The sequence below is a fragment of the Alexandromys fortis genome, unplaced genomic scaffold (genome assembly GCF_014885135.2).
Source record: "Alexandromys fortis isolate MF-2015 unplaced genomic scaffold, M_Fortis_MF-2015_v1.1 scaffold_6, whole genome shotgun sequence".
NCBI lineage: Eukaryota > Metazoa > Chordata > Mammalia > Rodentia > Cricetidae > Alexandromys > Alexandromys fortis.
The window spans coordinates 17,892,445-17,919,231 of NW_026067902.1; the positions used below are offsets into that span (position 1 = coordinate 17,892,445).

At 39.7% G+C, this 26,787-nt stretch overlaps 1 protein-coding gene across 2 annotated transcripts in view; it reads left to right on the forward strand.

Moving 5' to 3' along the window:
- The first annotated feature begins 4,296 nt into the window (after positions 1-4,296).
- Positions 4,297-26,787, forward strand: part of Ubr1 (ubiquitin protein ligase E3 component n-recognin 1) — a 122,416-nt gene continuing 99,925 nt past the window's right edge. For both annotated transcript variants that reach the window (XM_050133464.1, XM_050133468.1), the window contains exons 1-3: positions 4,297-4,527; positions 14,879-15,135; positions 18,550-18,628. In XM_050133464.1, the coding sequence (XP_049989421.1) occupies positions 4,447-4,527; positions 14,879-15,135; positions 18,550-18,628 (417 nt within the window). In that variant the 5' untranslated portion in view covers positions 4,297-4,446. The remainder of the gene's footprint in view (positions 4,528-14,878; positions 15,136-18,549; positions 18,629-26,787) is intronic.

The following is a 26,787-nucleotide window of genomic DNA, read 5'->3' on the forward strand; positions in this document are numbered from 1 at the left end:
TGGTCTACAGAATGAGTTCCAGGGTTACAAAGAGAAACACTGTCTCAAAAAAAAAAAAAATCAAACAACAAAACCAAAAACAAAATAACAACTACAGACTGTTGATTTATTCTCTCTCTCTCTTTGGTTTTTCGAGACAGGGTTTCTCTGTGGCTTTGGAGCCTGTCCTGGAACTAGCTCTGTAGACCAGGCTGGTCTCGAACTCACAGAGATCTGCCTGTCTCTGCCGGGATTAAAGGCGTGCGCCACCACCACCCAGCTCTTTTTTGTTTTTAAGATTCATTTATTTATTATGTACAGTGTTCTGCCTGTGTGTATCCCTGCAGGCCAGAAGAGGGCACCAGATCTCATTACAGATGGTTGTGAGTCACCATGTGGTTGCTGGGAATTGAACTCATGTCCTCTGGAAGAGCACACAGTTCTCTTAACTTCTAAGCCATCTCTCCAGCCCTATAAAAATGTTTTTTTTAATGTAAAAGAAAAATATTACAAACAATCTGCAATGTGTGTGTGTGTGTAAAATTCTGGAGATAAATGTGATGCCACACAGTTATAATTCCAACTTGCAAATTAGAGACATGATCTGACTTACAAGTAAGAGACATAGGGTCAGAAGTTCAAGGCCTGCTTGGGCTATGCACCCCAACAAGTAGAAACTTTCATTTATGAAACTTTGTTTTATGGGCAAAATTATCCATGCTATGTCTATAAAGTATATAAGACATATGACATAAATTAATTTTGTTTATGAGTAGAAATAAAAGACACAAGTTTTTGAAAAATGTTATAAGTTGAGCAGTGGTAGTGCACACCTTTAATCCCAGCACTTGGGAGGCAGAGGCAGGCGGATCTCTGTGAGTTTGAGGCCAGCCTGGGCTACAGAGTGAGTTCTGGGGCAATTAGAGCTGTTACACAGAAACACTCTGTTTCAAAAAACAAAACAAAACAAAATTATGAGAGGAAAGTCACATTATAGCTAGGATGAATCTATGCCAGGGATGAATAATTTACCCAACATGAGAGAACTCTATAGAAAGCATAAACACTCAACGGGGCATGGTGGCAGAGAGCAAGTTCCAGGCCAGAGGGAGACAGTGAGATAAAGAAACAAACAAAAGCTAACAAAGGAACACCCCACATTTTTATATATAGTAATAATCTCAATTAAAATTCAGCATTTATTTGTAAAAATCTGGTCATTGTGTTGTGTGCCTTTTCCCCTGCATTAGAATAGAGACAGAGGAGAAATTTTTTAATCAGTTTATATTTTTGATTTTTTTTTTTTTTTTTTTTTTTTTGAGGCAGGGTTTCTCTGTGTAGCTTTGGAGACTAACCTGGAACTCCCTCTGGAGATCAGGCTGGCCTTAACTCAGAGATCCACCTGCCTCGACACCGGCTCCCAGCCCCAGGCCTGGGATTAGAGATGTGTACCACCATCACCCAGGTAATTAGTTTAAAATATTTTTATACAGGACTTTATGTAAACCAACATGTGTTCTGCTTTTTTTTTTTTTTTTTTGTACAGGACCTCACTTTGCAGCTAGATTTGGAACTTTGTAGTTCTGCTGGTCTCCAACTTGTAACAATCTTCCTAATGTGGCCTCTCAAATGCTAGCTAGCACTATAGTTGTAAACCACCATGCCTGGTTTACAATCATTTAAACATAATAACCAATATTATTTATATAAACCATATTTTTATTTTTCATTTCTTTTTTCCCCTTTTTCGTTTCTTTTCTTTCTTTTCTCTTTTTTCTTCCTTTTTTTTCTTTTCTTTCTTTTTTTTTTCAAGACAGGGTTTCTCTGTGGCTTTGGAGCCTGTCCTGGCACTAGCTCTTTGTAGACCAGGCTGGCCTCAAACTCATAGCAATATGCCTGCCTCTGCCTCCCAAGTGCTGGGATTAAAGGCATGCTCCACCACTGCCAGGCTCCTTTTTCTTTTCTTGAGACAATGTCTCACTGCGTAGATCCAACTGCAGAACTCTCTGAGTAGACCAGGCTGGCCTTGAGTTCAGAGTGTATAAAGGTGTGTGCCATTACACCAGGAGTAAACTGCATTTAAAAAGAAAATAACTAACCAGGCGGTGGTGGCACTCGCCTTTAATCCCAGCACTCGGGAGGCAGAGGCAGGCGAATCTCTGTGAGTTCGAGACCAGCCTGGTCTTCAAGAGCTAGTTCCAGGACAGGCTCCAAAACCACAGAGAAACCCTGTCTCAAAACAAACAAACAAACAAACAAAAAACTCTGTAAACAAAACCCCAAATATTGGAATGATTAATTTTTGCAAATTTCTTAAGTTCTAGTTTAATAGATGATAGCTGTGATTTAGTTCTGCCTCTATTTATAGTAATGTGTTGTTTTGGTTGGAGTATATGAAGAAAACACTACCTAATATGGATCCCTGTTTAAAAAAAATACTTTTAAATTTTACGGCAGGCGAGATGGCAGAATATGAATCCCTGAAAACTGTCCTCTGACCTCCAAATATGTTTCATGGCACATGCATGCACCACATACATACACACAATTAAGTCAGTAAAATTAATTTTTTTTTTTTGATTTTTGAGACAGGGTTTCTCCATAGCTTTTGGTTCCTGTCCTGGAACTAGCTCTTGTAGACCAGGCTGGCCTCCAACTCACAGAGATCCGCCTGCCTCTGCCTCCCGAGTGCTGGGATTAAAGGCGTGCGCCACCACCGCCCGGCAAATTAATTTTTTTTTTAAATTTAAAAAGGTGTCAGGTGACTGACGTTTGTCAGTTGGAACACCAAGGTGGAATTAGAGGTCGAGCTGAGTCATTCATTTTGTAAAAGAAAAAAAAAAAACCCAGATGACGTCAAATTAGGTCTCGATCACCTTTGTCCTCCAACCCTGGTCTTGGCCTTGGGTGCGTCCTCACGGTTCAGAACCTAGATTCTTCCTGGAGTACTTTCTATCTAGATGCATGAGTGTATACATAGGCAGTTTGTGTCAACTGAAGAGTCCAAGAATAAAAAATAAAAATGTAGATTCCAGAAATAAGAATGTAGAAATAAAGAAACATAGAGTTATAAGTCTAGGAGAATGAGAACAGACTATCAGCAGCTTTCTCAGCAGATCGAGGATCAGTCATTCACAGTGAACTATTTTCTCAGAGGCTTAAGAAGCCTCCATTAGTTTAGGTCATTTCATTTTACAACTGGCTGTTTTATTTAAAATGTCAGCGCTTCTCTCTGCATACTCAGAGTAGTATCCTGGCTATCCCTGATTAACGACAGATATGAACTGAGTTAGCCTTTAGGAGACAGAGATATGTGACCTCTGGGTTAGGCACCGTCTCTGTTATAGGAGACTGGCGCCATCAAATGAGAGGCTTGGGGCTCCAGTATACACTGCCTGGAGGTACCAGGAGACAGTAGATAAGGTACAAACTCAGGTTGACTGATGAGCTCTGATAATGTAGGTTATAAAGTATGGCGGTCTATATCTGAGTTTTTCCTTGAGTTAGTGTGAAGAACTTCCTGCTGTCTTCTAAGTTCCCAGCCTAGGAATCAATTATTCTATTAATTTTCTGATGATATTGCTAGCGGTCCCTTTTTCTAACTAATTACTAAAGACATCTGTTTTCTTGCAATTAGTGACTTTCACTGTAATCTCTGAAACATATTTCACTATAGCTGCCTAGTTACCCATTGACATTAGAGCCCACGCCCTCCCTCCCCCCACCTCGCTTAGGGTCTCATTGACTGGCCCACTGCTTGGGGCAAGATCGTAAAAATTCCTTTGTTCAGACCTAATGCTTGGTGTACCTACTATAAAAAGATGGGTTCAGAAACCCGCCTTTTGCCACAGCCTAACAAACACCATCTCTGGCTGTGGTCTCAACTAGCTGATAAGCTTCTGTGCCCCGCGGTTTTTTTTTTTTTTTTTTTTTTTTTTTTAAGTTTGCTTCTGTTTTTCCTGGAACCTGGAATTCTGGTTTCTGGAATAAAATTTGCTTCTGGTTTATTAGACTTTGGAGGTCTGTCCCCATCTTTGCACGACCCCCCTGGACCCAACATCAACTTTTTTCCCCTCAATGTTTCTAGGCGTTTCTTCTTTTCAAGTTGTTTTCCATAAGGGCGTAGTATCCAGTTTGTCTTCCTCTACCGACAAATAGACTCGGCCTCCCGGTTTTGTCATCTCACGACGTCTACCTGGGCAAAGGGCTAAAGACACAACAGTAAGGTCTTCCCTAGGGGCTCAGCCTGGGAGAAAACCAGGACTGAACACCAGGGGGTGGAAACCTGCGCCTGGCGGATCGGGAGCCTGCTTCCGGGAAGCCGACCGGAAGCTGCTCCGGGTGCTGCGACAAACCTGACTTCAGGGGCCGTCGTAAAAGTGTCGTCTCCGGCGCGTCGGGCTGGCCACAGGTTTCCGCTCGCCCGCGGCCGGGGGTCGAGAACTGCGGGCATTCGTCTCCCTTAAGATGGCGGACGACGAGACAGACAGCGGCGAGAGGATGGACGTCAGCCCCGAGCCTTCCCTGGCCCCTCAGCCGCCGACCTCGGTGAGCCTTCACCCGCTAGCGTCTTTTGTCCTCTCCCCCAAGAGTCTCCCGCCGCGCCTCGGAGGGTGTGGGGGCTCTGCTTTCCTTGGCGTTGCTGGGGAAGGGGAGTCCTAGAATTGAAGGACCCCCCCCTCCCCGCGCGCCATAAAGTTAGTGGCTACCTACACACATTCCTGCCAGCCAAGTCTACGGAGTGTAATGACTGTCATCTATTAGTCTCAACGTGCTTAGACACGCACGTCTCTGTTTTGAAGTGGGAAGAATTGGTGCTGTTTGCTGTAGGAGCTGAGCTGAGGTTGGAGAAGGCCGTTTTTCGGTAGACGCATTGCTGACCCTTCTTGTGGGTAGGAATTCCGGACGCAGCACCTGGTGTGACATCGCATAGGTGGTTGGACTTGAGAATGACAGTGAGTGTACAGCTGTCATGTTCAGGTGTCCATTATAGTAGCATCTTGAGAACCCCAGGTCTGGCCCACAGTGAGGGAGTGCTGTCGTTTGTCACTGCCTTTTTAAATGTGAAGAAGCGAGAGAAATAACCATCAATGAATACTGGAATCTATACTTGGCTCTTGGGTTTGGAAAGAATGAGAAAGCAGAGGTAGTGAACACATTTAAGTCAAATAGCCTGGTTGTAGGGAGAATACTCACAGAGTAGTCTTAATGGTGGGGTCATAGCAAATGTTCCGATGTGGTCCCTTCAGACAACGAACTAGTGGGGAGAGATACTTAAGAAGTATTCACTACTGATCATGGCATGTTTTAATCAGTTTGTGTATGGAAAAGTGTGGGATATAGATACACACACTAATGCATTATATACACATTTATATATATATTCATATTTGTTAGTGCAGTTGTTTTATAGTTTTAATAAACTCATCCTTGACTTACTTTACCCCATCAAACATTGTTTTATGAGACAAGAGTGACTCAGAAGTGAGTCAACCACAGGGACTGGAGAGAATGTCTGTAAGATAACAACCTGAGGGACAGAGTTGGAATAAGGATATGTACTATGTCAGCACTTGGCATTCTTCCTCCTCCATCCCAAAACGTAGTTGAAACTCATTTCACCCTAGTAGTGAAGTTCAGATGAAAACAACTGTAGAGATAAAAAGGGATGAGAAGCTAGAAATGTTTCTAAGGGAAACCGTTTTTTGAGTGCTAGGGGACAAACACAAGGCTTTACGCGTGCTAGGCAAGGGCTCTGGTGGCGATAGTGCCATCCCTGCAACATCTTAGGCTAAGGCTGAAGGATCACTTAAGTTTAGGAGTTCTAGGCAAGCCCTGCACCAGACAGTGAAGCCCCATCTAAAAACATAAATAGGAAAGAGATTCATAGAATCATGTGCTTTTTTATTGTCATCTATTGTAATTATGTTGTAGTCAGAAGACTTGTAGTTTCTTATCGTCGAAGATGAGTAATGTTTATTTAAAGCTTTGCCATATTAGTTCTTTCCCACCAGCACTGTAAAACCCCATTAATAAAACCATAGAACATCCATTAATTTGGAATCGGAGATAATGGTAGAGAAATTGAACAGGAATCTGTAGCAACTTTTTCAAAGAGTAATAGACTTCTCTGGGCAAGGCATTTTAAGCTTTACAGAGTAGCAAGGAGAGGTGTCCTGCAGCCTCAGGGCACTCGCACTCACACTCAGTCTAGTGATTGATATAAATGAGCAAAGAATTTAGATTCAAGATAGGATAGCATAAGCGGATACAGACCTATGACTGAAGCCTGATAGCCCCTTTGGGTGTTTTTTCTTTTTTTTTTTTTTTTTTGGCTTGAATCTTTCTACTTGACCCCAGAGGTCATCCTACTTCCTGTCTTTTTTTTTTAACCGCTGTTTTCCATTTTGTTCTCCCTACTTACATCTGTTGTTTAAGCCAAAGTTGTTCAGCTTGACTCCTCAGCACCTAACCCCCATTTGATTAATTTGTATCACAAATCGCTGCTGGGGCTGATAGAAACAAAATAACAAATATAGCATAGCTACAGAGCTTTAATAAAGATCTCCATTCTCGTTAGAGTGCTTTTTTAGTTATAGTTGTTGATTTCCTTAAACTAAATTTCCTTTTTAGATACAGGATCATTTTATTAACATTGCTGTGAGCACTGTCTGTCATAAAGATGGTTCAGAGGTGCTTACTGCACAAGCTTGGACACCTAATTTGATCATTAGAACCAAAGTAAATGTGGAAGGAAAGAACCAACTCTACAAAGTTGCCCTCTGACCTTCATGCTGTGGCACATGTACCCACCTGCCCCCACACAATAATAGTAATAGTAATAATAATAATAATAATAATAATAATACTTTTTAAAAAATTAGAGTTAAATAATAGGTGAGGGTTATTGGACATTTATAAAAGCCATTATAATATTTACTAAGAGATAAAAATTAAAAAACTAATTTGAGTTAAAAAACTTCACCAAGAAAATTGATTCTTGGATCTTTGGTTTTGAGACTAGGTTTCTCTGTGTAGCCTTGGCATCCTGGAATTCACTCTGTAGGCCAGGCTGGCCTCGAACTCACAAAGATCCACCTGCCTCTGCCTCCTAAATGCTGGAATTAAAGGCTTGCACTACCACCGTCTGGCCAATTCTTGGATCTTAAATGGTTCAAGAAAATACATATTCATAAGCATGCTCTAGCAAGCTACCCATTTGGAAGTTACTAGTTTAGAATTGATGGTTGAAGCATCAAAAGGAACAAACTATATTTTTAAAAAATTTATTTACTGCTTTGGTGGTTTATTTTATGTGCTTTGGTGTTTTGCCTGTGTGTATGTCTGTGTAAGGCTATCAGATCTTGGAGTTACAGACAGTTGTGAGCTGTCATGTGGGTGCTGAGATCTGAACCTGGGTCCTCTGGAAGAACAGTCAGTGCTCTTAAACACTGAATCATCTCTCTAGCCCAATGAACAATATCTTTAAGGTCAGGTTGTGTGCGTGTATGCATGCACATACATATACCCAGGAATCAAACAGCCTAGGAAATAAGAGTAGGTCAGTGCCATGGAATGTAGTAGCTTTTAGGAAAGGGTAATTTATTGGATCCATGACAAGGATTGAGAAAATTGGAAATCCAGAGGGCTTTGCGATGGTCTGCCAGAACACCTACTTTCTTTGACTGAATTCCCTCCTAAATTCCGTTTTCGAAGATGTCACTCGGTGTGGTGGTGCGATCCTTTTTCTCCATCTTCGAAGCTGTCACTTGGTGTAGTATTGTGATCTTTGTCCTATAGCACACTGTATAGGTGATGTCATCCAGCTCTGCAGCTTTACAAACTATATGTGCTCTAGGTCATCTCACTTCTGAGCTTCAGAGTCATGAACTCAAATGCTTGCTCGTCTCCACTAGTATATCTGATAGCTGTTCAAAAAGAGAGAGCAGATAGGAATTAGCTGTAATAACCCGAGATATAGCTTACATTTGAAAATTATTACAGGAAGTCAGCGTATATCAATTTGAGGAAGATTTCAAAAATGTGATAGAAGCAAAGATACTTGCTTATTAAGTTTAAGGTCAAAAAACAGATGACATCTGTACCTCGTTTTTGATCTAAGCATTTATGGTAGATTTTAGGACTGACCACAGGAAGGCAAATCAAAAGAGTTTTGTTATCGTTGTCTCGGTACAGTACACCTCTGCATTAGCTCTTGAATACAAATATCTCTCTGTCTTTCCAGTCGTCTTTGTAATCTAAGCCACTGGACTAGGATTGTTGCCTAGATAACTGTAGCTTCTTAACTGGTCTCTTTCCTTCTACCTTTGCCATCTTACAGTAATGGGATCGGAGGAAGCCCTGAGTGAATGTGTGCTGTTGACATAGACAAAGGTTTGTCAAGGAACATGGCCTCAGACTCATGGGACAATGGCAAAGCCTCCCTTTTCCACTACTGCTCCCAAAGTGATGCTCAAAGCTCAGAGGGATGTCAAAGCCTTCTTCAGGCCCATGTGCATGTATTGATAGTGTGTACAGAAAATGTCCTCCATAACTCTTCTTCCTCTTCCCCTGAGTCATTTATGGCCTGAAGAGTGCTCCCTACAGAGAATGCTCCTATTGAAGTTATCTTATACCACAAACCCTGCCTCCATGTTTATCTGTCTGCAGTAACCCTGCCTGTCTGTGCTGTGTGTAATAAACACACTGAGCTGCAGTTCTGAGGTTTCTCCATCTGAGAGTCCAGACTGGCCTCGAACTCACAGAGGAACTCACAGAGATCCGCCTGCCTCAGCCTCCCTAGTGCTGGGATTAAAGGCGTGCGCCACCACTGCCCGGCTCTCCAGTTAATTTCAATACAGCACTTAAACAGAAGACATTCACTCTGTACCCATATCTGATGTTCTAAATTACAAATATTCATTCATTTACATAGCATCCTGGGAGCCGAACCCAGGGCCCGCTGCGTATGTGTTATTTCTTTCCTTTGCCTCCCCTAGTCAGGACAAGTCCCTGCAGCCATGCCGTATGAGGCCTTTCGTTCAGTTCATTCTCTACAGAGCCACCAGTGTAGTCTTTAAGAACAATCAGTTCTGTGTCAGTCTCTTCAGTACTTCATAGAGCGTCTGTCTGGAAAGATCGGATCGGCATGTAAGTCAGTGAACCATGGCGAGTATCTTTGCCACTTTATGTGCTGCCTTTAGAGGCTGTTTCAAATTTCTCTTGCCATCCCATCATCTAGTTTCTCTAAAGATATTGATCCTGTGCTGTAGTCTCTGAAAGAATTGCCTTTAAGCTTTAACCCATTGTCTCAGGTGGCTTAAGACAAAATATTAAATTAAGACTTCATTACTCCCTGGTGACTTACTATGAACTCTTGTATATGAGTTAACATGGCACTTGTAAAAGAAACAATAGCTATTTTTATTTTGGCTGATAAGTTTGGCCTTTTCTCTTTTCTTTCTTGAGATAGGATCTTCTTATATAGCTCAGCCTGCCCTGTAACTCACAATCTTTTCTTCCAGAATGTGTGCCCCTTACGCATAGCATTCTACAGTCTTTAAAAAAGTGTTACGTCCCCATAACAAGTGGAGTGCTTGTGGAAATAGGTTCTACTAAGCAAACAGCACTGAAAGGCTGTGGAAGAGTTATTGTGCTTCCATAAGCACCCACTTGTTACCCAGAAACAGTTAGGGCCCTGACCAGAGCCAAGTCCACAGTTCTTCTCAAGTATTCCTTCTAGTAGTTGGCTTAATGCTGTTCTTCAAAACAGGGTTTCCTTGACTTAGTAGAGCGAGACCCTAACCACTTAATGTGTTCTTGTAGTTTTATGGACAAACTTTTGAAAAAGCCTTTCAGCTGTTTTTATGAGTAAGCCTAGAAATGATATTAGCCACAAGGAGTATGTCTTTTCATTTATTCATTTTCAATGCTCACATGCTTTATTTTGAAATCTAAGAAAATACTTGAGTTGTTTTGCAAATGTGTAGTCCATACAGCAGAAAAGGCTATAGGAAAATATTGCATTCATTTAAAAACTTCAAAGAAAAGTGTGGTCAGAGATGAAAAAGGAAGACAGTGGCCAAGAGGCAGGATGCTTATAAAAACCAGATTCTGGCAGCATACTTACTCCTTTTCACAAGATGAAAGAGAGAGAGGGGCCTTGCTTATACTATTAATGCCATAAATATATGGGGAACATGTTTACAGACAGCACAAGGCTAGCAGGAATACTGAAATGTAGGAAAAAGTGACCAAGCATCAGATTAAGACTGACAATATGAAACCTAATAGAGAAGAAATGAAGCCCTTTAAACTAGGTTTGCATGTCTGTAGGACCAGGTGTCTGTGTGACTGACCTCGGGCGTTAGTCGCCACACTCTCCAAGTTGGAGGTGTGACACAGCTGCCAAGAATGTGCTCTTTGAAAGCGGGGATTGTGTCTGAGGTCTCATGCTTGAACTTTAGCCTTGTTGTCTGTTTTTAAAATATGAACTTGTCTTCCGGTGGGGGTGGCGCACACCTTTAATCTCAGCACTCAGGAGGCAGAGACAGGTGGATCTCTGTGAGTTCCAGGCCATCCTGGATTATACAGAGAAATCCTGTCTCAGGAACAAATAAAGAAAAAGAAAAATTAACCTGTCAAACAGTAGTACAAGGAAGCTTAGTATACCCATATACCCAAGGATTTCTTGATGTCTCAAAATGTTGTCTCATTGCTAATTCAGTACTACCTATGAAAAAAAATCCCAGAGCCTCTCCAAAGAAGGGGGACGGGACTGGAGAGATGGCTCAGCAGTTAATAGCATTGGCTGCTTTTCCAGAGGTCCTGAGTTCAATTCCCTGCCCCCACATGGCAGCTCACAACCATCTGTAACTCCAATTCCAGGAGCTCTGACACACTCACACGGATATACGTACAGTCAAAACACCAGTGCACATAAAATAAGAATAAATAAAGATTAAAAGAAAAAAAACTTTTGTGGCTCACACTTTTAATTCCAGCATTTGGGAGATTGGGGCAGGCAAATCTCCCAAGTTCAAGGCAAGCCTAGGTTACTTAGCAAGTTCCAGGTTGCTCGGGGCAGCATGGTGAGACTCTGGCTCAAAAAAACAAACAGATAAGTAAAATTTAAGAAAGGAAATTCAGAAGTGACAGGCCTCTGAAGACTGTGGATGTTTAGTAGTTGACTTTGGAGGGGTAAGTTGTGGTTTGAACAAAAATCTAGCAAAGTTCCTTTTTCATAATGATGTTCCCACAGGGGCATCTGTAGCTGCAGATTTTAGAGTTGCAAACTTATCTTTTAGTCTCTCCATTGGGACAAGGAAAATGTTCGGAATGTCTGGGATTTTAATTGTTGTGAGAACTTGTTTTTATGGTACAGTCAATTAGGAAAACGTTCCCTTAATTCCAAATGTTGTAGAGAAAATGTTATTTTTTTGTTTGTTTTTCTGGTCTTTCAATTTAAACATTTAATTCCTGTTGCAAATGAAAAAAATCACTAAAAAACAACCAAAAGGGGGAAAACATGAAACATTTACCAATAATAATTCCTGAGTAACTTTGTTTACTCAGTAAAATACATATTGTATAATTTAAAATTCTTTACTTAGCATGTGTGTCTGTGTGTTTGTATGTATGAATGTTTGTGACTGCAGGCACTCACATACTTTAGTGAATGTGTAGATGTCAGAGGACAACTCTCAGCAGTCAGTTTTCTCCTGCTACCATGTGGGATCCAGGATTAAATTAAGGTCATCATGGCTCCAGCATCTTATTGGCCTTTTTGTGTGTGTGTTTTAATCTCGAAAGAGATTACAGAAATTTTAATTGAAAAGCAATTTCTGCCGGGCAGTGGTGGCGCACGCCTTTAATCCCAGCACTCGGGAGGCCAGGCTGGTCTACAAAGGGAGTTTCAGGACAGGCTCCAAAGCTACAGAGAAACCCTGTCTCGAAAAACCAAAAAAAAAAAAAAAAAAAAGAAAAGCAATTTCCAAGTTGGTTATAGTGACTCAAACTTGTGATCCTCGAATTTGGGAGGGAAAAGCAGAAGAATTGCCATGAGTTCAAGGCCACTCAGAGCCTGTGTAGTAATTTTCAGGTCAGCCTGGGCTATCAAGAGAAACTTATTAATATATTTCAATAATAATAATGATAATCGAACTCCTATCTCCCTAAGGTTCAGGGATTCTTATTGGAAGGGGACTGGAAAAGAAAGGTAGAGGCAATGGACTGTGTGGGTAACTGTAAGGGACAGAGCAGGGCAGCTGCACATATGAACTTACAGTGGTTTTGTCAACAAACCCAAGCCAGACTGAATCATAGCATGAAGATGGGAGGTGGACATGAAACCTCACCCTAGCCATGGAGCTATTGGCGATGTTAGCTTCTGGAAAAGGAGACTATTATTTCTTAAAGAGTGTCCCTGGTTAAGCCAGCTCTAGAGGAAGACCACACATCCAAGAATATTTGGGCAGCACAAATTGATCTTGATGGGTTTAAAGGAAAAAAAAAAGGACACAAAGTTAGCTTGGTAGGAAAGCAGGGAGAGATGGATCTGGAAAGAGTTGGGGGAGGGGAGCTGAGTATGAATCTCAAAAGAATAAAAAAAATTAAAAGCAAATTCTGTAGTTGTGACAGTAGTGGAAACTGCAAAAAGTTTCCACTTTGTTGTACTGTATCTACTGTAATGGTTCTATGAACAGAGTTACGAAGGCTTAATGTCATAATTTGCCTTGTTATTTCTAGCAATAAGTACTTAATATAGTGATAACGAGAACTTAGGTTGTGTATTTGTGCTGTGCCTGTGGGTAGAAGGGTTTTGAAAGGCAGTTCCTTTCCTCAGGAGCCTTCCAGTCTACTTGAAAGGGCTAGACGCAAACGTTGAAGTTTACCAACTTAATGGCTAGGTGTGGTGATACACGCCTTTAATCCCAGCATTCCAGCGATAGAAGCAGTCAGATCTCTGAGAATTTGAGGCCAGCTACAAAAATGAGTTCAGGATAGACAGGGCTACATAGTGAGACCTTGTCCCCAACAGAGACAACAACAACAAAAACATATTTGTTAGCACGCAGCGGGCCCTGGGTTCAGCTCCCAGGATGCTATGTAAATGAATGAATATTTGTAATTTAGAACATCAGATATGGGTACAGAGTCTTCTGTTTAAGTGCTGTATTGAAATTAACTGGAGAGCCGGGCGTGGTGGCGCACATCTTTAATCCCAGCACTAGGGAGGCAGAGGAGGCCAGCCTGGTCTACAAGAGCTAGTTCCAGGACAGGAACCAAAAAGCTACAGAGAAACCCTGTCTCGAAAATCAAAAAAAAAAAAAAAAAAAAAAAAATTAACTAGAGAACTAGAGAGAAATTTTCTGGCTTTATCAAGTGAAAAATGATTAAGATAGGCCTCGACCAGAGCCTTGAAGAAGAGATAAGGGGGAGAGTAGAGGAATGAGAGCTAGTAATTAGATCTGTGAAAGGGCACTGCTGGCATCCACATTCAGGTGTAAATACATTGTTTATAAACATGAATTGTGTATGTGTGTGTGTTAAGGCATAAGAATATTTAGTAGTATGTAACCGCCCAGCGGGTCAATTAGTCTAGGGTTGTAACCCGCCTGGCAGGTCAGTATTCCAGGGTCCCGAAGAGGCGCTATCTGAAAAGACATGGGCGGGAGAGAGGAAGGAGGCCAAGCAAGATCTGTTGTCAAAGCCTCCGTTTATTAGCATAATGGCAGCAGCTTATATAGCCCTTGGATGAGGAATTTGGCTTGGGATGGGGGCAGGGGGCAGGGGCATGGGATCTTGCCGGGGCAGCAATGGTCACAAGTTGACACTTGGTCATGAGTCGACACACCTAGTGTTTTCTATGTAAGCAGAATCGTTCCTTTTGTGATTCCAACCACAAACAGTTCTCTAGATAGTTGGAATGTGGGGCAGGTTCCGCTAACAGCTCTCAAGATAGTTGGATGTGGGGTGGGCTCTGCCAACAAATAGTTCTTAATACAGTTGGGGTGTGGGGCCCTCTGCAAACATCCCCAGGACAATGGTCCCTGCAGTACTTTTTGGGGGAAATGGAGGACAATGGTCCCTGCAATACTTTTTGGGGGAAATGGCTCCTGACAGTAGTACTCAAGACTTAGACAGTTGTTAGCTCAGAGGCTCCATTCGACCCAAGAGAAATTAAAAGGAAGATTAAAGACAGGGCTTCTTGAGTAGTCCTGGCTGTCCTGGAACTCTCCCTTTATGGTTTTGTTGTAGTTTAATGTGAAATCACACAAATCAAGAAGAGTAAAGTTAAAAGACCTGTCTACTTACATTTGCTTTAGCAGAATAAGCGTTGAGCTCCAGGAGTTGGGACACCTATTTTTTTGTGGTGCAGATCAAACCCAGTGCCTTGTATATGTTACACAAATTATAACCACATAGTTAGACTCCCAGCAACATCTGTAGAAAAATTTAAAGTTTATGTAATTAGAATTTGTTTTTGTAAACATAAGATTGTATTAATCAAAATTTGCCTTTTCTACTAGGCAGTATTTTATGTATATATATTATATACATACACATATACACACATATACATACAATGGTATGTTTTATTTGTTTGTTTTGGTTTTTTGTTTGTTTGTTTGTTTTTTGAGACAGGGTTTCTCGTATGGAGCCTGTCGTGGAACTGCCATGCTGCAGTGTATGGACAGCACAAATTGGATTTAATGGGTTAGAGATTCGTACATAAAGGAAAAGGGCACAGAGTTAGGAGGGGATGGGGAAGCAGGGGTGCAGATGGGGAGGGTGGTCGTGAATATGACAGTATCGTTGTGTATGTCTCAAAGAATAATATAGAAAAGGACTTGTAAAAGTAAAAGAAAGTCTAATTGTCATCTTTTCTTCTTTTCAGTGGTGGGATCAACAAGTTGATTTTTATACTTCTTTCTTACACCATTTGGCACAATTAGTGCCAGCAATTTATTTTGCTGAGATGGACCCAGATTTGGAAAAGCAGGAAGAGAATGTACAGACATCAATATTCACTCCATTGGAATGGTACTTATTTGGAGAGGATCCGGATATTTGCTTAGAGAAATTAAAACACAGTGGAGCATTTCAGTTGTGTGGGAAGGTTTTCAAAAGTGGAGAAACAACATATTCTTGTAGGTAAGCCTCAGACGGTATAGGATTGGTTATAATTTATGGGTTATAGTTCGCATCATGCCTCACAATGTCTTTTCCCTGATTTGTCTATAGTATATTTACTCTTAAGTTCCTTTTACCTTAAGCTTTAAATCCACTTTTGCTCATAGAGCTTGCTTTTTAATACATGATTTCTTTCTTTTATCTTTATCTTTTTTTTTTCTTTTTTTAGTTTTTTGACACAGGGTTTCTCTGTAGCTTTGGAGCCTGTCCTGGAACTAGTTCTTGTAGGCCAGGTTGGCCTCGAATTCACAGATATTTGCCTGTCTCTGCCTCCCAAGTGCTGGGATTAAAAGTGTGTGCCACCACCGCCTGGCACAATCTGTGATTTCTTTTTGCATTGTGTACATGTAATGTAGTCAGCATACTTTATCTGAAACTTTTGATATAAGGTATATTTCAGAATTCTGACTACTTCTTCAACAACATCTTAAGACCTTGTAATCAAACAGTAAGATTTTTGTAAGAGATTATGAGTATTCATAAAGATATACTCATGAGTAACATAGAGCCTGTGGTCACATGTCATGCCAAACACATACACATACACATACATACATACATACATACATATATGTGTGTGTATGTATACACTTAATTATCTTTTAGATAGAGTTTTATTCTGTTGCCTTTGCTGGCCTAGACCTCACTATGAAATTACAGGCCCAATATCCAGGTTTTGTACATGTGTTAAAACTTATGCTTGTGTACATTTGTTTGCTTGCTTTGTTTTGCTTTTCACCGCTAACTGAAATTTGGTTCAAACCCACAAAGTAACAAAACCTTCCAGAAGTTTTGTTTTTTAGAACTTGTAGGTCAAGGATTGTGTGGGAACAGCTGGAATATAGGTTAGTGTAAGAGGTCAGTTATCTGGCAGGTGTAGGCCTTTTGTTTTGGGTAAAGGAATTGTCTTAAATATCATTGTATATTAGAGAAATTTCTTACTCTACATTCCTGCTTGAAATTTTTGATTTTTTTATACTTTTAATTTTTATTTATTTATTGAGACAGAAACATATTATGTAGCCTTATCTGGCCAAGAACTCCTGATATAGATCAGGATGGCCTCAAAGTCAGAGATCTACTTGGGACTTAAAAGGTGTGCACCTCCATGCCCAGTGGAAATTTTTGACTTTAGATGTTAGCACCACTTTTTGTTTTTCTTCTTTGTTTACTTGCGGTCATTTAGGTTATAACTATGCCTTTTTAGACTTTATCAGCAGAGTTTCGTGGTTTATGCTTGATTGTCATTTTAGACTTCACTGAGTATGTATAGTTAATAGTTTTGTGTGTCCTACAATGTTTTTATTTTATCAATGCGTGTCTGTGCCTGGTACCACAGAATTCAGACAAGGGGCCCTCTGGAACTGGAGTTACAGGCAGTTGTGAACTGCCTTATAGGTGCTGAGAATCGAATCCAGGTCCTCTTAGAAGAGCAACCAGTGCTTTTAATCACTGAGCCATCACTTCAGCCCTTAGTTAAGTTTACAAAAACAGTTTTTTCTTTATTTTGTTACTTTCTTAGAAAAAAAAAATAGTTAAGCTCTTGCATTTGTATTATATTTTCTATATTGTATAACAATTTAGTTTTTCTCTTAGAAATTTTAAACCAAAGCACAGTTTCAACTACATCATATAAACATTTGTAGCCATTATCTTGCCAAAATTTCTTGGAAACATTGTGACAGGTTAGTGTGTAGAAACCATGGTTGCAGTTAAACAGGCCACAATGTCTAGGATAGTTCCCTCTACCCCAAGAAAAGACATTACTAATTAATTCAAAAGTGTTAGTAGTGCCAAGGGAGATTATTATAGAGATTTACAAGTTGTCAAAATAAATAAGTAACTGTGGGGTACACAGCCCAATACATCTGCAATACAACCCTTATGCCTATAGAACAGTCTAGAAAAGGCGGGGGTGGAGGTGAGGGGATTTTAAGAGTCAGAAGACCAGGGCACCTGATACTAGATAGTGTCTTTCTAAACATGACAGGGAAGCTGCACCCATGAAAGCTCAGCATTCCAGTGTCCTAAATAAGATCTGCTTCATGATAGCACCAGTTGACATGCCAGCATGGACAGGAAGATTTCACAAGGTCTTACCTTAGACCAAGTGCTGCTGGCAGCCAGTGACTGCTGAGAGAGCGAAAGTCTGTTTTCTCCAGGGACAAGCTCCCTTGTAGGTGCTCCAGTCACAGTGGGCAGCCCCAAACACATCTACACATGAGCAACACTAAATGGATGTGTATGTGTGTGTGTAATGAAGAGGTCGTGAGTTTGAGAGGAAGTAGAAGAGAACACAGAACAAAGAGGGAGGCATAGAGATTATGTGAAACACATTGTTCATATGGAATTCTCAAAATTTAAATTGGAAACTACTCTAAACAGATTAGAATATATATTTTTACAGAGAATTTTAAGAATTTTGGCAACCTTTATGTCCTATCATCTGTTTAAAATTCACCCTTTTCCCTCTGCTTTGCTCCTTCCTTTGGTCCTAAAATTCCTTTTGTGTATGTATTTTTGGGACAGGTATGTATGTAGCCCAAACTAACCTTAACCTCACTTTGTAGCTCAGGCTGTCTTTCAGTTCTCCTGCCTTGGCCTCCAGAGTGCAGAGAGTGCAGATGTGTGCCACAACACCCAACTCTAAAATTTATTTTTAAAAACTTGAATTCTGTACCTTGTAGTAACTTATGTTTCTCTGAAAATATGAAATAGAATCGTGTACTGTAAACATTTGTAAGAAAAAAGTGAGGAGAGATTTTTGTTGATGCAGAGGTTGCTTCTTATGTGCCAGGTGCTGTTCTAGGTGTTTGGGATCCATCACTATAGAAAAGAAAGATCCTCTCGCTGTAATGCTTATATTCTAATAAATTTCGTCTGTATTGAAACCTCAGATATAGTGCACAGTGTTTATAAAATGTGTTAATTTTCTTCATGGCAGATAATGAAGAAAAACAGTTTTCTATGCAATTTTCATATAATTTTTCAAATAATTAACAGTTCGAAGCGAGGTAACACTAAAAATTATAAACTAAACATACTGTGCTCTTGAATGTTTTAGAAATGAGACTGAAACTATGACAACAGTGTTGTCTGTGTTTCAAAGTGTTCTTTTGTTTTATTTTTCAAGACAGGGTTTCTCTTTGTAGCCCTGTCTGCCCTGGAACTTACTTGGTAGACCAGGCCAGCCTTGAACTCACAGAGATCTGTCTGCCTCTGTCTCCTGAGTGCTGGGTCAAAGTGTTCTTAGAACTGAGGTTTTGGGGCATTTTTGTGTTCATTTTGTCAACACATACGAAGCTCACTCATTTACTAATACCTTAAGTATCAGTGCACATTGGTTTTCAGAATCTAATTCTTTATCTTTTTCAGGGACTGTGCAATTGATCCAACATGTGTTCTCTGTATGGACTGCTTCCAGAGTAGTGTTCATAAAAACCATCGTTACAAGGTATGAAAAAAATCATAAAATTATATAGGAAGGAATCTGATGACTAGTCCAAATTTTTTGTTTTTTGGGTTTTTTTTTTTCGATACAGGGTTTCTCTGTGGTCTTGGAGCCTGTCCTGGAACTAGCCTGGAACAGGCTGGCCTCGAACTCACAGAGATCCGCCTGCCTCTGCCTCCCGAGTGCTGGGATTAAAGGCGTGCACCACCACCACCGCTGGGCTCTAGTCCAAATTTTTAAGCAATGTCTCATTTCCTGATAAATGGCACTGATGTATAGTTAAATCCCATGCTATCTCAAGAAATCTCTCCTTACAACATTTGTTGTGACATTAACGAGACAGGATAAAGCATCTAAATCACTTAAAGAGTAAATAAAAACTGCCAGGCAGTGGTAGCACACGCCTTTGATTCCAACACAGGAGGCAGAGGCAGGCAGATATCTGTGAGTTCCAGGACAGCCTGGTTTACACAGAGAAACCCTGTCCCCAAAACCCAAAAATAAATGAATAAGTTAAATTAAATAAAAATAAACCTTAAAAATAAGTAAGCAAATAAATAAACAAATAAAGCCCCAAACCTATGTAACTACTGCCAAGTCAAGGACTGGGACAAGGCAGGTTTAGGGAGCTCTGCCTTTGTCCCTTCTGGACCTCAGTCACTTTAGCCTTCCTGAGAATACTTTTCACTCTGCTCGATGGTAGTGGTGTCTTTGACTTTTTCTCATTCCAATCATAAATCATAAATCATAGTGGAAAGTTTTATCTATTTTGAACTTTATATAGATGGATTCATATGGTACATAGTTCTTGTTACCTTATATATGTAGCTGTAGTTTGTTGGTCTTGATAAACTATAGTGTCTTTACACACTATGCTGCATGTGGATATGTGGATTGTTCCACCTTGGTACTGTTAATTCTGCTGTGAACATGTTTGGTACATATAGAGGATTTCTCTAGGTTGTATATGTAGAAAAGAATTGTTGTTATAGGGCATATGGATCTTTAGCCATACCTGGATAATGTATGAAGAGATTGTATCAGTTACAGAGTCTTAAGCCTTATGTGTGAGTTCCAGGTTCCCACATCCTCAGATGATTGGCCCTGTGAATTGTTTTAAAGTTAGTGATTCTCAGGACCTCCGGAGTATAGCAGGCAGCACAGCAGCCTCGCAGTTTGGTTCTTGTTGTGCTCCCCTAATTAATTATTAGAGTCTGAGGTTTTGCCTTTTCTGTTGAATTATTAGACAATCTTGTTATTGGAGCAAAAATGTATTTCTCAAATAGTAGTGTGGTTCTATATTCTGGGATCAAACAGACATGATAATTGATATTTCTCTTTAATTTACATATAAAATATACACATAATATACATTTATATATATATCATGCCTCAAGTACTGTGTAAAATGTAAATAACATTTTGAAGATACATTATCCTTATCTTTATTAAAACTTCTAGGCCAGCCTGGACTACATAGAAAGACAGGCTTTTGAAAAACAAATTCAAAAATATTATGTCCACAAGCTTAAAGAAATTACTCTTCAGCCGGGGGGTGGGGGTGGCACATACCTTTAATCCCAGCACTTGGGAGTCAGAGGCAGGTGGATCTCTGTGAGTTTGAGGCCTGCCTGGTCTACAGAGCAAGTTCTAGGACAGGCTCAAAAGCTATACAAAGAAATCCTGTCTCAAAAAAAAAAAAAAAAGCATAAAAAAGAAATTACTCTTCAAAGGAGTTCATGGAAAATGGACCATTTTTTATAGTTGATCACACAGAGAACTTTGATGGTATTGAAATTCCCTCAGTCTGGACTCAAAGTTAGCAGTGTTAATTTCATTGTTAAACTTTGTATATTATCTGTACCTTGTGTAGATTCTTTTGGCAAGAAATCCCTAATAAAAGAAAGAAATATAGCCTGTGAAAGTGGTGCATGCCTTTAATCCCAGCATTCGGGAGGCAGAGGTAGGTAGATCTCTGTGAGTTCGAGGCCAACCTGGTCTACAGAGCGAGTTCCAGGACAGCCAGGACCACACAGAGAAACCCTGTCTTGCAAACAGAACAGAACAGAACAAGAACCCCAAAAACAAACATTGGGAAGAACTGTGAAGGTGTATGTAAGGGCAAAAGCAGACTCCATCTCCAGATGGTGGGGCAAAAAGGCAACTGTAATTTTTATTTATATTCTTCTGTACTATTCAAAGTTTTCCCACATAATTTTCAGTATATTGCCTAGGTAAATATGTGATTTTGTTTGAGTTTGAGTCTTTGTGTTTAACTTAGAGCCTTACACAAGATAGGCAAGCACTTTATCACAGAGCTAGATTCCCAGTCCTTATTTGTCGATCTTGGCAGTGCCAGAGATTGAATCCAGCGTGCTTTGTACACACGTCAGGCAAGAGCTCTCTCGTGAAGCTATAGTCCAACCTAATAAATAGGTTTTTTGAGGTGAAAGTAGCGAGAATTGAATTTAGATTTCATATGTGCTAGGCAAGTGCTCTACCACTGAGCTATATTCCCAGCTCTAGTAATTTTCTAATGCTATAGTATTTGTGTGTATGTTTTGCGTATTTCCGAGACAGGCTGTTATTCTGTAGCCCTGGCTAGCCTAGAACTCACTTTTAGCACAGACAGTCCTTCAACTTACTATTTCCTACAGGTTGGCCTTGAGCTGGCAGTAATCGTCCTGTTTCATCCTCTCAGATTTGAAGACAAAATGCAAATATATATGCATCATGCAGAACAGAATTCTAGAATATATAAAGTCTGCTGATTCTAAAATGCACCCTAATAGATGTTTTGTCTTTGTTTTTGTTTTATAGACAGGTGTGTAGCCCAGGCTGGTCTTGAACTCAGAGATCTACTAGTCTCTGCCTCTTAAGGGCCAGGATTAGAGGTGTATGCTACCATACCTGACACTAATAGCTATTTTTGTAATTAAATCTTAGCTCCCAGCTTTGCTTGTTTAGTTCTTTTGATCTTAACAGCCGAATTCATTTTTAAGAAATGTTATTAAAAGTTTCTATGTCCTAACACTATGAGAGACATAGAAGGTAAGAACTATACAAGGTCTGACCTGCATCCACAGAAGGTATATAGCCAAGTGGGGGAATACAGGACACTCAGATCAGACAAGAGATATGAATAGGAAAGTGACGGAGAAAAGGAGATTGCGGGTGGTTTTGTTTTCATCTCTGGGTATGTTCTAATTGGCTTTGGGATGTGTTCAGTAAAAGACTATCAACTCAAGCGGGCCTGATTCTTGGTATCAGCTTCTAGATGCCAGAAGACTCAAGTGAATGTGGAGCTGGACAGTGGTGGCACCTGTCATTAATCCCAGCACTTGGGAGCACGAGGCAGGCAGATCTCTGTAAGTTCAAGGCCAGTCTGGTCTACAGAGTGACTTCCTGGACAGACTCCAGAGCTACAGAAAAACGCTGTTTTAAGAAACAAACAAACAAAAACAATCAAAAAAAAGGTGAATGTGGCCACAACTTTCATTCTATTTGATCAAGTTGTGTTATGCTGATCTTTGACTCTTAGAATTAACTTACATATCAAATCAAATAATTGGTCACCTCTGAAGGGACAATAGTAAAGTGAGTAGCAGAAAATATGCTGTTAAATGTGGCTCAAATTTTGTTTCTTTGTTGTTCTCAAATACTGTCTTGGACTCTTTTGGCACTGAAGGTTTTTCTTGGTCCTCTGTTCTTTATATACTTTTCATGTTCAATACTATGTTGCTTTAGACCAGCAGTTCTCAACCTGTGGGTTGCAACCCCTTTTGAGGGTTACCGAAGGCCGTCAGAAAACACAGATATTTCCATTTTGATTCATCACAGTAGCAAAATTACAATTATTAAGTAGCAACAAAAATAATTTCATGATTGGAAGTCACCATAACATTAGGAAGCATATTAAAGGGCTCAGCATTAGGGAGATTGAGAACCACTGCTTTAGACAAACATCATATGATGCTGAGAGTAGAACCCAGGGCCTTGGCATGTAGTTCAGCCTCCCTCCCCTGGTTTGTTTGTTTGTTTATTGTGTTTGCTTGCTTTTTGAGACAGGGTTTCTCTGTATAGCAACCCTAGCTGTCCTGGAGCTCTGTACACCAGGCTGGCCTCAGACTCAGAGATCCACCTGCCTCTGCCTCCCAAGTGCTGGGATTAAAGGTGTGCACCACCGCCTGGCCCTCCCCCTTTTTTAAGACAGAGTTTTTACACTGTAGCCCAGCACAATCTGGAGTTGTCTGTGTGCTCAGCCCAATCTTGAACTCATGTCAGTTCTCCTGCTTCTGCTTCCCAGGTGCTAGAGTTACAGGTGTGAGCCACCTCACTCTGTTTCATGCCACTTTTACATTTTTCTTACTTGTTTACTTGTGTGTGTGTATTCATGTGCATACATGTGGAGATCGGGGGTTGACGTGTAGGAATCAGTTCTGCTCTCCCACTGTTTGGGTTCTAGAGATCAAGCTCAGGCCATCAGGCTGGCTTGCCTCATCTTTGCTTTGTGAGCTGTGCCATCAGCCAAAGCTTTTATTTTTATATGAAAAAGTATATATATTAAATTAATATTAGATATATTAAAACACACTTGAGACTTGGTACAGTAAGGTAGATTGTTTGAGATAGAAGGATCTGTGCTTTTAATTTTGAAAAATTTGTTCCTCAATTTTGTTATTATAAAATGCTTATAAAATTTACTATCTGAACCATTTTTAAGTGTGTGTGTGCAGCTTGGTATCATTAAGTATTTTAAACTCATACTGTATTCCTATTGCATTCATCTCCATAATTAATTTCACTTTGTAAAACACAAACACATTAAACAATGGCTTTCCATTCCTTGCTTTCCCCCTGGTAACCATTAGCCTACATTCTGTCTCTGTGAATGTGACTTTTGTAAGTGCCTCATATTAATGAAATCATGCAACGTATGTCTTTTGTGACTGGCTTGATTTAACATAAAGCTCTCAAGGTTTAAATGTAGTATATACCAAAATTTCCTACATTTTTAAGTTTGAATAATAGTCTACTATATAGCACATTTTGATTATCTGTGTATCTATTAATAAACTCAGATTGTTTTAACACAATTTTGGTAGATTCAGGTCAGGTCTTTTTCTTGTGTTGCTGTGCCAATTTTAAACACTCATTAAAAGGACACGGGTCAAGGCTAGAGCTTGTTTAGTGTTTAAGAGCACTCACTGGCTGCTCTTACAGAGGACCCAAGTTTATTTTTCAGCACCGGTAGCCCACAACCATCTGTAACTCCAGTCCCAGGGGATCTGCTGCCATCTTCTGACCTTCACAGGCACACAAAATTGCACGTAGGCAAAAAATACTCCCACACATGAAATAATAACTCTGAAAAGAAATAAAAACAAGAAGGGTATGAGAGCTGAGCACCGTGACGCCTACTCGTAATTCCAGTACCAAGGAGGTTGAGGCATGATTAAAAACTCAAGGTCTCAACAACAGAAGAGATGCAGAGATATTCTTATAACTGTCTCCAAATTATCAATCATTAAATAGTTTCATTGTTCTAATTTGCCTTTTTATTAACTTTTTTATAGTTTAATTGTACAGGGTTTTTATTGTTGTCATTGCTTTGTTTTGTTTTGTTGGTTATGGGGTTTGAACCCCGTGCTTCTTAGATATTATATCAGTACTTGGGCATTTGAGCTACTACCCTATCCCTTGTTTCTTTTATGTATTATTTGTTTCTATCCTTTTTCATTTTTCTCTTGCCTTTTCTCTGAATATGTTTGTATTTTAAGTTTTTAATTATTTTATTTTTGAGACTGAGTCTCACTAGCCTTGGATGGTGTGGAACTCACTATGTAGACCAAACTGGTCTTGAACTCAGAGAGGTCTGCCTCCCTCTGTTTCCCAAGTGCTGGGATTAAAAGCATGTATCACTATGCCTTAACTTTTTTCAAGTATTTAGTTAGGCTTATTGATGTGTAAATTATATACACTAACGTCTACTCTTTTAAGTGTCCTGTTTTGTTAAATTTAGTGAATGTATACATGTGTGTGATTATATTAGTAATAGTTACTAGTATTAAACTAGAAACATCCATAGAAAAAGTTGTGTGGTGCCCTAGCTTCTGGCATCTATGGATCTGTTTTCTTTCCCTATATTTAAGCCTTTTCAAAAGTCTTTTATTATCTTTCATATTAATTTTATTATTTTATTATCTTACATATTAATCTTCAATTCTGGCTTTTTTATGTACATCTGCCTTTGAAGTCCTGGGCCAGCAGTTAGTAGTGTGCTGTTGTATTCATGTGCTGGTTCATTTATTCAATCACTTAGTTGGTGGGCATTTGGAATGTTTCCAGATATTTTTTAAAAAATGTATTTTTTATTTCATGTGTATGAGTGTTTTCACTGCATGTATATGTATGTACATGGATTATATGCATGTCTGGTGTTTCTGGGGCCAGTAGAGGATGTTAGAACTGAAGTCATTGATGGGTGTGAGCTGCCATGTGGATGCTGGGAATTGAACACCACTCCTGCAGGACCAGCCAAGTGCTCTTAACTGTTGAGCCATTTCACTAGCTCCTGCTTTTGGCTTTGGAAAAGAGCTGCTTTGCTATTATTATATATCACTTACTTTTTTATGTTCAAGTACAAGTCTTTGTATAGATCTAAGTTTTCATTTCTCACTGTAAGAATTCTGGATCATAATGGATGGCTAAAGATTTTTCATCTGGGTTTTTTGTTTGTTTGTTTTTTGTTTTCTCTGTGTAGCCCTGACTGCCCTGGAACTTGCTCTGTAGACCAGGCTGGCAGACTTTTCTGTCTTTTAAATTTGATTTATGCTGCCATTTATTTTATTGACTTTAAAAAATGTTATTCTTGACTTTATTTTTTGAGACATGGTCTCACTGTATATTCTTGGTTGACCTGGAACTTACTATGGAAACCACTCTGACCTAAAATCAGAGACCCACCTGCCTCCTGATAGCTGAGATTAAAGGTATACAACCACATGCCTGGCAAATTTGCTTAATTTTGTTCCTAGATTTTGTGCTTTGTTTTTGTGATACTACCTATTCTACTTATATTTGCTTTTATATAAAATACACATTTATATTTTTCAAATTCACATATTTTGATATCTTTATCAAATCTTACAAAATTTCATATATATGTCTTATTTGTTACTTCTCCAATGGTTGCCCCATTATTAAGGCCTCTATCTTATTTTTCTCCTTGTTGACCTTTTATCTAGTTTGTTTTGTTTTGAGTTTCCCCCAAGAGCAGTGTCCCATGTAGTAGTGAGGTTAGTCTGGAACTCTCTCTGTCGCTGAGACTGACCCATCTCCCTGCTTTCACTACTTACATGCTGGGATTACAAACGTGTGTCAGTCTGTCCAGTTTTAGTCTCAGTGTCCTGTGAGTCCTTCCTGTTACCCATGTAATAGCTGATTCTCTTACTGCTTTCACAGTTGCTGACTTTCTGAAGCTCAGGCAATACAGTGTTTCCATTCCTCTACCAGATTCCTATTGGGATTTGTTCTTAGCTCTGAAGTTAACTATTTTAGAATTATGACCCCCATTTTCTGAAGTTTCCCGAAAGGCCTCTCAGATGAATGAAGCTCCTTCTCTAGTACAGGGTCAATAAACCGCAGTCTGAGTAAAATCTGGCTTGAATGTTTGTGTGGATCTCAAGCTAAGAAAGGCTTCTGTATTGTTAGCTGCTGAAAGTGTGGCTCACAGGTGGTCTGTGCTCCTTCACTGTATGTTTGAAAGGGAAGTCCTAAGAAAAAGTCTAGGTCACATTGTTCTTATCCTCTACCTGAGTTAGTGTATTTTAGGTTTTTTTTTTAACCCCTAGGAACACTGAAAGAAAAATGATTTTAGTTGCTATAGGAAATTAATGTAAATGAAGATGCTGTATTAAATATTTTTTAATTACTGTATATCATTATATTGGTTTTGAAGAGCTAAAAATAGATAAACAAAAAAAAAGCCAAGGGGTGGTGGTGCATGCTTTTAATTCCAGCACTGGAGGCAGAGACAGGTGGGTCTATGTGAGTTCAAGGCCAGCCTGGTCTACAGAGCAAGTTCCAGAACAGGCTCCAAAGTTACACAGAGAAACCCTGTCTCAAAAAACCAAAAAAAAAAAAAAAAAAAAAAAAAAAAA